The sequence below is a fragment of the Myotis daubentonii genome, chromosome 13 (assembly GCF_963259705.1).
Source record: "Myotis daubentonii chromosome 13, mMyoDau2.1, whole genome shotgun sequence".
Classification (NCBI taxonomy): domain Eukaryota; kingdom Metazoa; phylum Chordata; class Mammalia; order Chiroptera; family Vespertilionidae; genus Myotis; species Myotis daubentonii.
In genome coordinates this window covers 58,567,970-58,584,538 of record NC_081852.1, presented here as the reverse complement: position 1 = coordinate 58,584,538, position 16,569 = coordinate 58,567,970, and the positions used below count along the sequence as shown (strand labels likewise).

The following is a 16,569-nucleotide window of genomic DNA, read 5'->3' as shown; positions in this document are numbered from 1 at the left end:
AGAGTTTAAAAGTCTGACTCTTACAACAGGGGAGACCGCAGCCTGCGGTTGAAGTGTCACTGCTCGGTTCCATGACAACGGAGTGGAAGCTTCGTGCCCCGTCCGCCGGCCACACACACAGGGGACGTTTCTAAAATCCAGCTCTGGCTCCCGGCCGGTCCCATCCCGCTCCCGCCGACACTCACTCTTTCCTGGTCTCCGGCTGAGCTGCAGGCCGCGCCGGACGCGGCGAGAAAGCGCCGGGGAGATGAAGGAGCGGGGGAACCCCGCAGGGAACCCCGCCCCGGCCACGAAGCCCCAGCGACCCCGGAGCCCGCAGAAGCGCGAGGCTCGGAGTGGCTCGCCGGCCCGTTCGGCCCCGCACGTCGCCAGCCCCGCCGCGCGCCGAGCTCGCTGGAACGTGGGCGTGGGCGTGGCGCGCGCGACCGGGGGCGGGGCTTGCTGGACCGGGGGCGGGGCCGGGGCGGGGCCGGGGCCGGGGCTGGGGCTCGGGCTGGCCCAGACTCTGACCCTGGCCGGTGCTGCCGCTTTCCCCGGGGAGTATGGGCATGGATTCTGGCGCGTCCCCATCATTTATCCTTTTCCTTCCTAGAAGGAAACGGAGGGTGCCAGCCCCAAGTTTGACAAAATACTCCTCCTGCCGGCATTTCCGAAGCTTACACGGTACAGAATTAGCAACAGTGGCTGTGATTTTTCTGGGTCATCTTATGCCAGGCTTGGGGCTTGGGGCTAGGGGCTAGGAATACAAATAACCAGTTATTACCAGCCTACTCTACAGATGCAGAAACTGAAGCTTGGAAAGATCGGGATTTAGCCAGGTCACACAACTAGTGAGTGACAATCCACCCAAACCAGGTTTCCTCCTAAATATCTCTTGAGCCCACCCTGCCTCGGACCCCTTCATCTCCCCACTCAAGACTGCTCTAGCCTCCCAGCTGCCCTAGCCTCCAGGGGCCCATCTCTGTCCTCCTTCCATCTGTTCTCATTATGTGAGGATGTACCACTGGATGGGTGGTGGGCTCAGGGAGGGTTCGCTTGGTCATTGTTTGACATATATTATTCACTTTTTTTGGGTGCATTTAATGTTTAATAAAAATGTTTTAAAGGAAAAAGTTGAGCTTTTGAGCTGGATTCTAACCCTTTTTCCTAACCACCGTGGAGTTGCAGCCCCCAAACCCCTGTAACCTTCAGGACCAGAAAAGCCTGTCCCAGCAGCAGAGAGGGGAAACTGGCTGTGAGGGGGGAAGGCTAGCGAGAGGGAGGAGACGCAACCCCACGGCCAGAGATGGGGTGAATTGGGACTGAGAGGGTGGGAGGAAAAATTAGCAGAAGGGGAAGCTCAGAATAGAAGTTATAAAAGAAAGTGCCAACTAGTGAAAATATTGCAAAAGGGTGGATGAAGGGGGGGGGGCAATGACTGGGGATCGGTTTAGAAAAATAGCAATTAGCCCAGCTAAAAATAAAGTCCAATTTAGAGACAAAGCCAGACACACAAGGAGAAAAATAAGACTCGCCAGAAAGGCAATTCTTTGCAAAGCAAAGGCTCAAGAAAATGGGGCTAATGACATCCCTCCCCGGGATGTTTTGCAGAAGAAACGAGATAATAGATTAGAGGGGGGCGCACGGCCTGAGCAGATGACTTGGCGGCGGGAGAGGCAAAATTCAGAAGCGGGGCGCCGGCGAGCGCTGAGCGCAATGGCTCTACCGGAAGGTGTGCCACGTGTCCCCAAAGTTAGAGAAGTGTCCCCGGCCAGTCTCCGCGCGAAGGAGAGGCATCACTCTGCGGCGGAATCCATGGGGTTCCTACAGAATGGCCCCGAGCCCGCCCCGGAGCCTCCAGGCCAAGGGCAGAAGGCGCCCACGTTTCAGCATCGGCGCAGTGCGCCCGGGGAGAGGGCGCCCGCCCGCGAAGGCGCGGCTCATTCCTCTTTGCGGGAACCGCGGCTCGGACCCTGGCGATGCCCCACCGGCATTTGCGGCCGTGCCCGGCGCCCCCAAAGCCCCCAGCGGGGCACGCGCGGGAGCGCTAGGATCCAGGATCCCCGCGGGGGAGGGGGGCGGGGAAGCGAAGGTCCTGGACCGCACCCAGGTTCTGAAGAACCGCGAGGCCTCCGCATCCCAGTCTGTAACCCCGGAGGGGACCCCGCTTGCCGCTCCGCGGGGATTCCTGCAGCACCCTCCCCAGAAAATGCAGTCACCCTCACACAGAAAAGAAAGAGGCGGGGACAACGGGCAAAAAGTGAGGCGTCGACAAATGGGATGCAGATTGCCGGGGCGCCCGCGGCGCCGCGCCGTGTCTGGGGGCTGCAGGGAGAGGGCGCCCCGGGACGGACGCCGGAGCTGGGAGCCGGGCGGGCGGGGCCCGGGCGGCATCTCCGCGAGTCCAGGAGGCGAAGGGGCCCGGGGCGCGCGAGCCGCTGGGGCAGGGTCCTAACTCCCGGGGCGCGGGCTCCTTCTGGGCGAGCATCTCCATCCCCGGCGCGGGGCCGGTCCCGGCGTCGGGAGTCAGCCGCGTCCACCCTGGCCCCCCTGGCCCCCCTGGGTCCCCCTGGGCCGGACGGCGAGGCCCCCGCCGGGGTGGGCGGGCAGGGCACGGGGAGCGCGCCACGCGGCGTCTAGTGGGGCGGGCGGCTGGGCGGCGCGGAGCCGGCTCCTCCTCTCCTCGGCCTCCTCCTCCTCCTCTCCTCGGCCGCCGCCTCCTCCTCCTCCTCCTCCTCCTCGCCTTCCTCTCGCTCAGCTGCCGCGCGGCGGGCCGCTCCTCCTTCCTCACCCGGGCGCCCGCGGAGATGTTTAACCGCGCGGTGAGCCGGCTGAGCAGGAAGCGACCGCCGTCAGGTAAGCTGCGCCCGGGGCCCGCGGGCGGGGGGTGGGGGCGCCCCCGGGGCCGTGGGGAGCCGCCGAGCATCCTCCCCTCCCGCCTGGACTGGGCGCGGCTGGGCGCTGCCGTCCCGACGGGAACCCCGGCCGCCCGCGCCTCTTCGCCCAGCGCGTCCCGCGCTCCTGCGGTTCCAGCCGCGGCGGGAGCGCAGAGCCCCGAGGCGCCGGGGAGGAAGTTCGGCGGCCGGAGGAACACAGCAGTCTTCTTGGGAGTGATGGGGAGGAGCGGGGAGGCAGAGCACGCCGAACTTTGCGTTCCGTGTGGGCTCTGGCTTCCGAGAGCAGGACGTCGCGCGGGTCCCCGGGCGCCGGAGTTGCCTGTGTGCGCTGCGGACGCAGGTGCGGAGGATGCCCGCAGGGCGCCCCGAGGCGGCGGACCTGACCGCGGGCATCCGACGGGGCATCCGGGCCTGGGCTGCCGGCGCCCCCAGCCCCGAACCGGTCAGAATGTGGGGCGCGAGGGAGCGTGACGATCAGGGTGGGTGGGTGGAGGAGGACCCCTCTGTCGTTCGCGCCAGGGAAGCTCTGACATTAGGTACCAAGGGTTCGTCTTGGCCATCACTCTGGACCAGCCTGCGCTACAATTTGAGGCGACCCGATAGGACAAAAACAAAACAACACACACACACAGTGAAGATGAAACCATGTCCTTGATTCCAACCTTTTGGTTCGTAATAATAGCTACGCCCCTCTGAGTGATTCCTGTGGTCCAGGCCTGCGTTCCCCCTGCTCTGTGAACTGTCCCTTCACCTTTAGGACAACGCTGTGCGATACCTATGGTCCCGGCCACTTCGCAGCCCAGGGAACTGAAGCAGGAGCTGTTAGGTAACTTAGTCGATAATGAAGAATCCAGGTTTGCCTGGCTCAGGAGTTCAGAGGCTTTTCTGCTGCCTCCCACCTCAAGAATGACTCCTGCAAGAAGGAGTCTGAGCATGGTCCCTCCCCTCTTCCCACCTAATATCACGTTATGAGGGACCTTGCGGTTAGAGGGTGGCCTGGATGCAGACTGGCTGGGGCCTGAATCCTATCTCCACCACTTAGGAGCTGGGGAACCTCTCCATGTCTGTGCAGATAAGGATCTACAAAATGGAATAATCATAGTAACCCCCCCCCTTTTTTAAACAAACAAGTGAGGGTTTTTTTAAATTGATTTCAGAGAGGGAGAGGGAGAGAAAAACATCAATGATGAGAGCAGATCATTGATCAGCTGCCTCCTGCATGCCTCTAACTGGGGATCTAGCCCACAATCCAGGCATGGGCCTTGACCAGGAATCCAACCGTGACCTCTTGGTTCATAGGTCGTTGCTCAACCACTGAGCGACACCGGCCGGGAATTTCCCTTTTTTGAGCACTTAACTGGAGCTGATCTCCCCTTCGTCTGGTGATGCAGATCATTGCGTTTAATATTAAGGACAACCCTACTAAAGTAGAACCTCACAGGGCTATTGCAAGGCGCTTATATGAGTGGTAGTGGTCATGGAAACATTGTCGTGTGGACCGTGGGCCAAAGCAGTCCCTTGTGTGTGTGCATTTTAGCCATTCCCTCTTGCTGGCTGTTCACAGACCTGGGGAGCAGCAGGCAGAGCCTGCACTCTGGAGTTAAACTCCTGGTTCCCATCTGATTATCATTTAGTGACTTTGAGCAAGTTACTTGACCTCTGAGCCCAACTGCTAAATTGTTGGGAAATTGGGGAGCTGGTTGCTAAACCATACCTAGCTTGAAATGGGCTATTGTTGGATATTTATATCATGGAAATGGGCAAATGCTAACAGTCAAGTCTCTCCCCTTGCATGTGGGCAGGTTGCACCCCAGAAAGGTTGGGGGCAGTTTTAGGGACACCAGTGGGATGTACCACTTTCAGGACTACGCATTTGAAGCCTGATGAAATGTGGTTAGGTCGCTGGTAGAGAGATCAGTAGCTAAAAAATCATGATTTGGTATTGGATGCCTGGCATCCAAGGGCCTGATTTCCTTACGCTTTTTATGTTTAAAGTGCCCCCCCTCCCCCATGGGAAAGGACAAATTAGGTCCTGCCAGTTTGGTCTCATCCAGCAAAAGGAGGAGCCAGTGAGAAAGGGATGTTGTGGGCCCCGAGACAAAGGTACTTGAAGCTAGCCACGTGATCCACGGGACCCTGTATTGTGTGTGTGTGATTCTTTTTTAAAATTAAAAATATATATATTTTTATTGATTTCAGAGAGGAAGGGAGAGGGAGAGATAGAAACATCAATGATGAGAAAGAATCATTGATCAGCTGCCTCCTGCACGCCCCACACTGGAGATCAAGCCCGCAACCTGGGCATGTGCCCTGGACGGGAATTGAAGACACTGGAGGGCTTGGTATTCCCAGCCCCTAATGCCAAGGTTTCAAGTGGGATTCCCTTATTCTCCTTCCTGAGGTTCCTCAAAACGTGTTCAGCAACCACATGGGGGCAGAGGGGGAAGGAGCTCTCTCCAGACCCTTCCGTGCAGTCCTGGGGACCGAGGCTGGAGGGAGAGAGGCCGCCTGTCCACAGCCCTCCAGGTGCTTCTCATGTCCCTGAAAGTGTGAAGACCCCCTGAAGGATTCTGCCCACCCACCCCGTCCCCCCGCAGCCACCTGCACTATTGATGGCAACTGTGATGCTGCTTAGTTGAAAAGCAAAGCCAAGGCCAAAGCCACAGCCCTGTGACCTGACCGAGTCCCAGGGGGGGACGGGGCGGGGGGGGGGGACGGGGACGGGCGGGGGAATCCCCATCTGCCAGCCAGGCCTCTCAGCCCTCCCCCGGTCCTGTTATGCATTATCCCATTAAACTTTTGGGCCAGGTTCAGATTTATTGCTGGGCTTAAGTTTTTATTTAAAGAGGACAGTTGACATAGCAATTTTAATGTCTTTGTTTCAACAATCCAGCAGCAGAGCAGTCTTGGCGCCTGGGACGCTCTGCCTGCAGCACGGCCCTGGCCCTGGTCTTGGGGTCCAGGGAGCGTGGAGCAGGGACACAGAGAGGCTGGGCTCAGGGGCGTTGTTGATTCAGGCGTGGTCAGCCCACAGCCAGTGGAGTCCCGGTGCCAGCTCGGAGCACCACCCAGGGCGGCCTGTGGACTGGTGGGTGGAGGAGCTCATGGTGCTTTATTTACTTTCACTGACTTGGCAGCTGAGCGGCGGTCTCCTTTCCTCACTGTTAGGAATTTTGGAAACCCAGACAGGTGCCCATTTCCTGGGTGAACTGAGTCACTTCCCTCCTGTGGTTGAGTAATCCCCAGTCCCCTTCCCCCCACTGGGCTCTGGGAACTTGCTGTTTAAATTATACTAAATTTACTCTCACCAGCTTCTTCTGCTTCCCCCAGATAGCTCTCCCCGGCAGCTGCCCCAGCGGCGGCTGTGGGGGCCCGGGGCCCGGCCGGGGACAGCAGCAACTCCTCGATAAGGACTGTCAGGAGGCGTCCACTGGGCTGAAACAGCCCCTTGCAGACTTCCGGAGACAAATTGCCCTTCCAAGCGAGTTCCCATCTCTCGAGGGCCCTGCGTGTGGGTCAGCTTTTCTCTCTCCTCTGCGGGGTGCTCAGGGACCCCTATTCTGGCCTGCCCAGTTCCATTCCCCCCTCCCAGCTTTGCCCCTGGGGGCTAGACATTCCCATCTCTGTGCCTTTGCTCCGGAGGGTGTCCCCTGTCTGGCGAGCCTGCTCTTCCAGGCCTCCTGCCGCCCCCCACCCCTCTCTCCCTGAAACACAGCCTGTCCATTGCAACTTTCCCTGGGCAGCTGCAGAGGCCCCTGGGGCAGGGACTTGTCCGGAGCTGCCCATTTCCGAAGGGACAGAGCAGGGAACTCAGATCTGTGGCCCCAGTCCAGAGCTCCCTCACACGGTATCTATTTAGTCATCTCATGAAAATATATTTAACCCGGCCGGCGTGGCTCAGTGGTTGAGCGACGACCTATGAACCAGGAGGTCAGGGCACAGGCCTGGGTTGTGGGCTCAATCCCCAGGGCGGGGCATGCAGGAGGCAGCCGATCCATGATTCTCTCTCATCATTGATGTTTCTATGTCTCTCTCCCTCTCCCTTCCTCTCTGAAATCAATAAATATATTAAAAAATAGATATGTATTTAGAGAAAGAAGATGGAGATGACTTTTCTCTTTCCTTTCCTGCCTCCCTCCCTCCCTTCTTTCTTTTCTTTCTTTTTTTCCCCCCACTTTCTTCCTTTCTCCAGATGGGACGTTAAAAGCAACGCCATCATCAACCATCTTTATCATTCCACAAATGCCAGGATGCCTTAACTCCCCAGATAGTAGGAAAGATATATCTCATGTAGAGAACTATTGTGCTACACAAGAATCTTCTACTAGGGAAAGGCCCTGGGTGGAGGAGAAGAGGACCTGCCCTGCTGTCCTCCCCTCTGTAGCCCTGGAATTTTGCACCATGTACATAAATGTTATCTTCTATTAAAAAGAGGAAAAACCCCACTAAAATCCCAGACTGTCTTTCCTCTGTCCACACAGCTTACTTGTTTTTTTTTTTTTCTTTTCTTTTTTCTTTTTTTTGATTCTTACCCGAGGATATTCTTTCCATTGATTTTTAGAGAGAGGGGGAGGGAGGGGAGGGGAGGAGAGAGAAACATCGATATGAGAGAGACATATCAATTGGTTGCCTCCTGCACGACCCCTGACCAGGGCCGGGGATTGAACCTGCAAACCAAGGCATGTACCCTTGATCCAGAGTCGAATTCATGATCCATCATTAGACCACTGAGCAAAACCAGCCAGTGCTCACTTGTTCTTCTTCTCATTTCTTCATGGACCAGTGAGGAAAACTTCATGCCTGCCTGTGGCACTGCCGGCAGATGGCCATTGGGGAACTCCTGGTCTCAACTTCTCAATTAATTTTAAGTTCTGTGAGAAAAGGGGCCTTGCCTTTCATTTTTCACATCTTTCACAGCCCCTTCCTTTCTAGGCTCTCCAGCCAGACAGCCTCAGGTTGAATCCTAACTCGTCTGCTTCCTTGCCTGCTCCTTTGGAGCAAGTTATTTCACTTCTTTGTGCCTCAGTTTCCTCATCTGTAAAATGGACCAACAGTGCACCCGACCTCCAAGGGTTGTGGGGAAGTTGAGATGGGATCTAGTAAGTGCTCAGGAAATGCCAGCTAATTTTACAACTGCCAGTCTCCTCTCTGCTTGCCCCCACATGGCAGAAAGACACAGCACTGACTCTCAACAAATGCACAGTCTACCCGGCTGATACTGATGTGCCTCGAGGTCGGGGGCGAGGGAGAGTGACAGAGCGGGGGAGCCAGGGCCCCTTATCAATAAATATCGGTTCCGGTGGAAGCACGGGGCTTCCGGAAAGTGAAAGCCATAATGACAGGGTCTTCGCGCTCACCCCGGAGACGGGGCTCCTGGGGCAGGTTTATTTTCCCTGGGCCTTTGCCTCGAGAGTGAGGATTCCAGGGAGGCTACAAATAACAGCCCGGCCGGCGTACTTCCTTCCCTCTGGTAGAAACTAACAACCAGTGGCCATCTGTTGTTCAGTCCACTCAAAAGAGGATGTTGAGGTTTGTTTTTCCTTCGGACCCAAGGGTGCTGGGGAGCCCTGCAGCCCCGGCCTGTCTCACACGAAGCGCCTCTGAGAAGGCAGCGGGTTTGGGGCTGCCCGGACCTCCCCCGGTGGACCCCGGAGCATGGAACGTAAGGAACGGTCCCCACCCTCTGTGGCAGGTGCCCTGGGTTCGCCCGCCGCCCGGGCGCTGGCAGGGCGGAGAGGGGCCGGGGCCGCGTGGGGTGCTGGCAGGGCGGAGAGGGGCCGGGGCCGCGTGGGGTGCAGGCAGGTGCACAGGCGGCCTTTGGAGGCACAGCCTGAGCACGAGGCTTTCTCGGTGGCCTCGGGCCGCCTGTGAAACTGCCGGTGCCGCTTCTGAGCCGAGCCAACCCTCCGCGCACTGCCCGCGCTGCTCCTTGACGCTTGCTCCTATTATGATTACTGCACACTTTTTTATTGTTATTCTTTTCGGCTAATTGCAGTCCACGCTAACCTCCCCGCCCAGGGAATTGCGTGCCTGATGGGTAATTATTCTCAGAAGCTAGAGACTGGAGCTGACAAATGCTTAAGTGATATTTAGAAGATAGAGTGTTCCCATGACCCAGTTTCTCCAGAGCTTGCACTAGATCACGGGTCCTAATGAACCCATTCGCTGCTTCGGAGTCGGGGTGACTTTTTAAAAAATGTAGCATGTTTGATGTGGTGGAGGTGATCTGGGGTTTCAATACATTTTGTGGGGTGTGTACTTTCCCTTGAGTATCTTAAAGGAGTATGGTCTATGTGCGCGCGCGCGCGTGTGTGTGTGTGTGTGTGTGTGTGTGTGTGTGGCACCAAACCGCTTTAGAATTTAGGGTTAACCCTCCTGTCTTTTCCTGGGCTTGAATGTTTAGATTATTTTCTTTAATGTGCTGTGGGTTTTAGGGGTAATTGGGACAGGCCCTTTGAGGTTGTAAGTTGACTCTGCTGTTGAAGGCGCTGGATTTTGAGATTTTTTTTCTAAAATACTATGTGACTTGGGGAAGTTGTCCATGCAGGATCACGGCCCAGGCCTTCCTGCAGACTAGCAGCAGGAATCCCTACGGTGAGCATTCGGTTGTGATGAGCGTTCCAGATGCCTTTGGAATACGGATTTCCAGGGCAGTGATGTGTGGAGAGGCCTCTGGTAGAGGTGACGTCACGGCAGCTGTAAATAATGCATGGCACCATATGCTGCAAGCACCCAGCCTCGGCCGTCTGCACCCAGAGCCGCGCCCTCTTTGACACGATGGCTTTTACTGAAGCCAGAAACCACACAGAGCAGCATACATGTAGATGGAAAGTGTACGTACATGTGTTTGCGTGTTAGATGGTTCTGGCACAGTCTCAGGGGAGTTTTTGTCTGCGCGGAATTGGGCTCTTACCCAGTTTCCTCAGGCCTCTCCCCGCAGTGTAATTGTGATCATCACTTGAGGGCCGTCAAGTTCTGGCCCCTGTGAGTGTGACGATCAGCAGACATCAAGGATAAAAATGACAGCACAGCCTGGTGCCCAGGGGCAGGCACGCTGGAGCAGGACTGTCTGGGCTTGACCGTGATTCCGTTTCCCAGCTGGGCCACCTTGTCTGTTACAGTGCCTCCGTTTCCTCACCTGGGAGGTGGGGATAATATCAACCACATCAGAGAGTCACCGTGAGGACAGACTGACTTAAGCCATGTGAAAAGCTCAGAACATGCTAAACAACTTGTTTATTATTAGCTAATGACAGGTTAACCTGAAAATAAAGTTACTGAAAAATAAGTATTGTGTCTGCAAAAATTGAAGGTCTAAAATGCTTTCAAGAGCCCACGAGGTACAGAAACCATTCTTTTTTCATGACAAACATGTCCTACAAGTGAACTAAAGAACAACAAAAAGTAAACAGAGCTGGACAAACTTAAAACAGATGTTGTCACCAACAGCTCCTTCTTAGCTTGAGGTTCTTAAGAAAACAGGTGTAGCTTCTCTCCCACCGGTGCATTCCAAGCCCACCTTGTGGAATCTATCTCCAGTGGACACTTTTATCAAGAAGGAGAGAGGAGTCTCAGGCCTTTGTGCTCCAAGTGCCAGGAGTTGGGAAGCCGGGTTTTGCTTTATCCTGAAGTCCAGTCAGTAAACCAGCTGGCTACGGGGAAAGGTTATTTCCATCTCCTGTGCATCACTGGGTTGACTGTAACATTCAGAGTGAACTGGGATGGCTTAGGAAGCCTTTAGTTGCCTACACCAGAAAGTAGCGGACGTCTGCCGAGCCGGGGACAGACCCCGAGTAACGGAAATGCTGAGCTAGGGGGCGGTCTCTAGGGCAGGTCAAATGGAGTGGACCTCTGCTCAGCCTCATCGGAGGTCAGGGATAACGGCTTGGAAAAGAGAGACACTGTTCAGGAAATGGAGTTTGCAAATACTGATCTGTCCAGATCGATCGATCTATATTAATACCAATGAAGAAGGATTATAGGAAAGAAGGCATAACCCAGAGCCTGAATCAAATTGAAAGACAATCAGGTTCCCTCCAGCCGTTCCTTAGCTGGGTCACCTCTCCTAGGACATGTACCCTGTGCACCTGTATTTCCCAGGCTCTGTAGAATAAGGCGACTAGATTCCATGAGTGGGTTCTGAATTATAAAACCTTTTGTTCAAATGAAAGCTGTTGCGGAAACCTAACATGCAAAAGGGCTAGAATATGGACTAGAGGGCGAGGGGGCGGTAGCAGCTGTCCAGTGGTGCGGACAGCTGCCTCACCTCTCCGTCACCCACAGCACTCTTCTAGGTGAATGGGACTCCACCGAGTGTGTGCATTTGCATGAGAGCACGTCAGTGAAAACCCAGATGGTGGTTTGGTTTATGATGGAAAAGAATGTCAAGAGTTTTGGAATCCTTTGAGGTCAAGGTTGAAAACGTAGGGCCCAACCGGTGGCTCTGCAACAGGGAGAGACGCGCGCAGCTGCCCGGGGTTGTTCCTGGAGCCGCGAGCTTGTGTCTCTGCATTTATTTACTCGAGGGGCTCTGCTGGGGAAACGAAGTCAGCTGACCAGCTGCGTCCTCGGGGTCGGGAGCAGAAGAGTAAATTAGTGAGGTGCCTGGCAGAACGAACGCTGTTGCAGAAATGTCTGATCATAGCGACCGTTTAATTTGATTTACCCCTCGTTGGGAAGAAGCTCCGTGTTCCGCGGCTTGCCCTGCCAGCTAGCGTTCGCAGAGGGTGCAGGAAACTCATGTAACGGCCGCGAACTGAAGATTCGCTTGAGAGAGGCGTCAGATCCATTTGCGATGTGCTCGCGTGAGTTCGCTTCTCCGTTAGAGGCATGGATTTGTCCCAAATCGTCCCCGTCCCGCGCTCCATCGCCGGTGCGTATGGAAACACAGCCTTCCGCGGGGGTCCTGGCTTCTGCCTGATTTAACCCAAGTCAGCCCGAGACTGTCTAAAATCCAGGTAGTTTTCCCAGCTGCTGGGAGACGGAGTCTCGGCTGCTTGAGAAAGTAAAGCGTGTGTGGACCCCCAGTAGATCATGAGAGGTCACGGAAGCGGAATGACTACTAAGTCCAATGTATTCTGATACAACTTTCCTCCCCAAACACCCTAGTTATTCACGGGCCAACATTTATAAGGCTCTTTCAGTTATCCTTTTCAAGTCATTTGCTTGGCTGATTTGTTATCTATTTTTCAATTATAGTTCACGTTCAACATTATTCTGCATTAGCTTCAGGTGTACAGCAGAGTGGTTAGACAATCCTATACTTTACAAAGTGTTCCCCCCACTTGGCCGATTTCTTCATTAAAAGCTTATTTCCTCCTAGATTCAAACTTTTCTTTATAGAAACGTGTCTCTACTTTGAAAGGAAAAAAAAAAAAAGGCAACGGAGAAAAAAGCATTAGCTACAAAAATAGTTCACTCGATACATTATTTTAAGGAAGGGGAGAGAGGAACTGACATTTGTTGGGAGTCCACTGTGAGCTTCCAGGTGCCCCTTCCTCTTTTAATCCTTTGGGGAACCGGAGCTACAGGGGGGTTGTCTGTGTTCCATGGTCGCACAGTTTGAATTGGCCAAACTGGGTGTGAAACCTGGGCTCACCCCAGTACATTCCACGGTTTCCCTCGGCTCCAGGAGGGGGCCAGATCCTGTAGACGGAGACGTGTTTGTGGTGTCACTTCCTCTTTCAGGCAAGTAGCTACAGTATGCGAGTTGGAGATCCCCAGTGCCCCACCCCTCAGTCAGGGGGCTTTTGAGGTGTCTGGAGTAGGAGAGGGCAGCAGCTGGGTAGGTACAAAGAGCCATTCAATCCTTCAGTCCGTGCACGAGGTCAACAGCGTGCTGCCGAGCCATGCTGGAGCCTGGGGAAAAGGGAAAAATCGGTAATAACGACCCTGACTTTATTTTCAATGTTGGTATTTTGCTCATTACGGAATGATGAGCATTCATTTTTATTTTTTCAAAATATTGCATGAAAAAGTCATTTATCTTGATGCCCGAGTGTTTTGGCAGCTCCTTTAAACTTGCACCTGTGGCAGGGCCTCCTTTGCCCCACCCTAGTCCCTGGAACATTTATTTGTGTGCCAGGCAATGAGCTACATGCTGGAGACACAAGATAGAGATACCCAGGAGCTTTCAGATGAGAAAGAGTTTGTCAAGCCAGTAGAAACAGCTCAACATGATAATTGTAAGACAGAAAGTGTAATGGGGAAGGAGTCTCTATTGAGCCCAGGTGCCTGGGAGGGTGAGACTTGCGGGCTGCCTGCATTTGGCCGGTGGACACATGGGTGGGGGAAGGATGTAAGGGGAATGTCAGGAAATGACAAGTCTCTTCATCGCTCTGAGCCTCAGTTTTCCTCATCTGTACAATGGAGGGGATGGGAGCACCTCCTTCATGAGGTTGTTTATTGTCAGGGCTAGAGTGAGTTCACCGGGTTAAGTGCCTAGAATAGATTCTGGCACCTAACTTAGAATCTGTTAGCCACAATGGTGATGATATGCAGATATTTCTAAATGATAGTATCCATGGGTCACATACACAGTCTACACTTTGCTTTGCAGACATCCACGACAGTGATGGGAGTTCCAGCAGCAGCCATCAGAACCCCAAGAGCACAGCCAAGTGGGCGGCCTCTCTGGAGAATCTGCTCGAAGACCCGGAAGGCGTGAAGAGATTTCGGGTTTGCCTTTTTCATTGAGGTTTAGATGGGTGTGTGGGGAAGCACAGGCCAGTTTTTTTACACTGTCCCAACCCAAGAATAAGAACTTCTCACCTGTCGATGCCAACATGGAAAGTCATGCGTAGTCATCGGCCAGCAGCGAGGGCCATGCACAGGGCGTTTCTGGGTTTCATATAGCTGCTGAATGGGAGGGGTTGGGACAATGGGGAAGACATACCATGTTCATTGACAGGATCTACAAAGAATGTCCAGCTCTGTGATACCTGGGAGGGGTGGTCTGCATCTTTCTGATGAGAGGAGTTGTTCTTTTGTGTGTTGGGATTATTAACAGGGTGAGACAGGCAAGACAACAGCTGGCAAAGTGAAGTTGAACTTCAAGAGGAAGCTGATGGATGGGGAAGCATCAGTGCTGCCTAGAAATAACTTTTTTGGCCACCAGTAACCCCAGGTGTCAGAAGAAGATTGTGTGAATTTGAAGAGTACCCTGTATCCGCCCGAGTTCCACCGAAGTCTGTCCTTAAGTCTGGGGTCTTAGGAGGGGGTGGCAGGCAGGGCTATTAATATTCCTGGACACCAGGCCACTGTGAACTTGGTCTGGATCTCATGGAGGACACTTTTCTGTGCCACGAATCCCCAATATCTGCCAAAAGAGAAATATATACACCTCCAACTTAAAATAGTTTTCACCATGACCTTTTTGGACATGCTTAATATATTTTCTTTTGTTTTGTTTAAAAAATGGGCCTGATTTTAGAGGAATGTACTTTGTTTAAACATTGTCTGGAAGGAACCAATATATCTTCCACTTTAATTTACTTTCTGGTAATTTATTGTTAGCTTAGAATTGTGAGGAGATGCTTGCTTCATTTTTACTCTTCCTTACAATGTCAAAGCCATTACGTTCAAATGAAGACGAAATTCTAGCTTTAACATTAAACGAAATCTTTGTTTTTCAGGGTGGACTTTTCATGCTCATGTTTTGGATTTTACCAAATCAACCCTTGAAGGGAAATGTTTGTTTGTTTTTAAAGTAGAATACTGTTTTATGCATTCTTTTTTTTCTCTGTATCCATAGGAATTTTTAAAAAAGGAATTCAGTGAAGAAAATGTTTTATTTTGGTTAGCATGTGAAGATTTTAAGAAAACACAAGATAAGAAGCAGGTATTTCTTCCACTTTGTAATTCTATTCTCCATAATGTTTTTGCTGTCCTTACAAACTTACAGCCGCCTTTCCCAATACATTGTGAAATTGCCTAAGGACATCTGATCCCTATGGGATTAGGGGGAAGATTTAAGCTTCAGCTTAGGTATCCTGTGTTACTCAAATATTCAGAAATTTAAAAAGAGGGTGCCAATCCTTGTTTAAATGGAGCTGTGCAAGTGGACAAATACTTAAAGTAAAAATAACGATTTGTCACTTAGAGTTCATCACCGCGTACGATTTTTTTTCTTCGTGAATAAGTTATGTGGCTGCTCCCCTGTGTTTGACATGTCGGCGTTTTGTACAGACGTAGTAAAATGACAAGCAGATGTGGCGATGAAAGCAGCGTGTCTCGGATGGATTGTCAATTATTCACTACATCTTTATGAAACATCCTGTAGTTGGCAGGCATCCCACATAAAACGTTTCTGACTGTTCAGGGTAGATATGTGCTCTTTGCAGGCAGTAGCCTTTCATTCCAATGTCAGCCAGTATTTTTACCATTGAAGGTGGGGTATAAGGGGAGGTGGAGGAGATTATGGGGAAGGAGGCCTTTGGATTGGAGGTGTTTATGAGGCCTGTGACTGTCTATTTCTTTTTCTTTTTTTGTGTGTGTATTTCTAAGAGGCTACCAGCTAAATGCTTACAGGGTCCAGGAAGTAATGTACATGAGGGAGGCTTTTGGTGTGAGGCTGTAGGGAGCGGTGGGGCCTGGGACCATCAGGGGGCAGCTCCCTGGCTCCAAGAGCTGCAGCTGGCTGCTGAGCTGACTTTGGCAGTGAATGCTTTGGGATCTGTGGCTCCTGGCCTTCCCCTGCTTCAGGTTCTGCCCACTTGGGTTTTCACTTGCCCACCCTTGCTCCCAGAAACCCAGGGGCCTTTCTTCCTAAGGCATTTCTCTCGTCTTCAGCCCAGTGCTGCCTGTTTCTCCAGAGAAGCTAAACATTTGGAATTTGATGTGAACCATCCAATATTGTAGAATTAAAAAAAAAAAAAAAAAAAGTAAAGCCTTGCCTGCCAAACCAAACACATCCACGGGCAGATGTGGCTTGTGGGCTGCCAGTTATTGCACATCTGTCTCCAAAAGCTGGAATCCAGCAGTCATCACGCGTTTGCAGGCAACAGCTTGGGAAATGGCCATTGGTTTATTCAGAGGCTCTTCTGGACTCAGACACACTGTCCCCAAGATGGGGCGGGAGGCCTTCCTCTCCGTAGGGGCAAGGATGGGTTCTGAGGTAGCGTCCCTGGAGCTTGAATTTCCCGAGTCGGCCTAGAAAGCCGTCTGGGACGTGGCCATTGGCATGGACTTTTCTCGGCTTCTTCTATTCCCTGGATGGCGCTGCCTGAGCCTCCTGGGTGGTGAATGGCCTCAGAGAGCAGGAGAGGGGGCCTGCCTTGGAAAGCTAGGGTGCTGGCTGCAGCCTTTCAGGCAGGAGTGCCCCTGGCGCCCAGGCACAACCTCCCATAAATGCTGGATTGTGCCGTTGATTGGTCCAGCATCACCTGAAACCCTAGCTCAGGGTCAAGCCGAGAAACAGATGCCCACCCCTCTGCCTGCTCTTTCTGTGTTGGAGGTGAGAGGGGGCCTAGAGGTTGGCCAGCCCACCCATCACTGGGCAAACCAAGAAGTTGAGGTTCCTTTTTTGGCCAAGCTGACACTTGGACCAGCGCCCCGAGGCCACCCCATCGTTTTCCCTGCGGACCATGCTGGTGTGTCCTCCAGTTCAGCTGAGCTCACCCATCTTTGTGGAGTGCCTGCTCAGGGCCAGGCCTTGAGAAAAGCACGAGAGACACACAGGGACAAGACAGATGAG

General features: G+C 53.3%; 1 protein-coding gene across 3 annotated transcripts in view; it reads left to right on the top strand.

The window, feature by feature from the left end:
* The first annotated feature begins 2,679 nt into the window (after positions 1-2,679).
* Positions 2,680-16,569, top strand: part of RGS10 (regulator of G protein signaling 10) — a 32,652-nt gene continuing 18,762 nt past the window's right edge. Inside the window, exons 1-3 of one of the 3 annotated variants that reach the window (XM_059661590.1) lie at positions 2,680-2,835; positions 13,435-13,553; positions 14,629-14,715. In XM_059661590.1, the coding sequence (XP_059517573.1) occupies positions 2,787-2,835; positions 13,435-13,553; positions 14,629-14,715 (255 nt within the window). In that variant the 5' untranslated portion in view covers positions 2,680-2,786. Of the gene's footprint in view, positions 2,836-8,388; positions 8,539-13,434; positions 13,554-14,628; positions 14,716-16,569 lie in introns of those variants that run through there. The other 2 variants (XM_059661589.1, XM_059661591.1) reach the window with 2 other exon arrangements.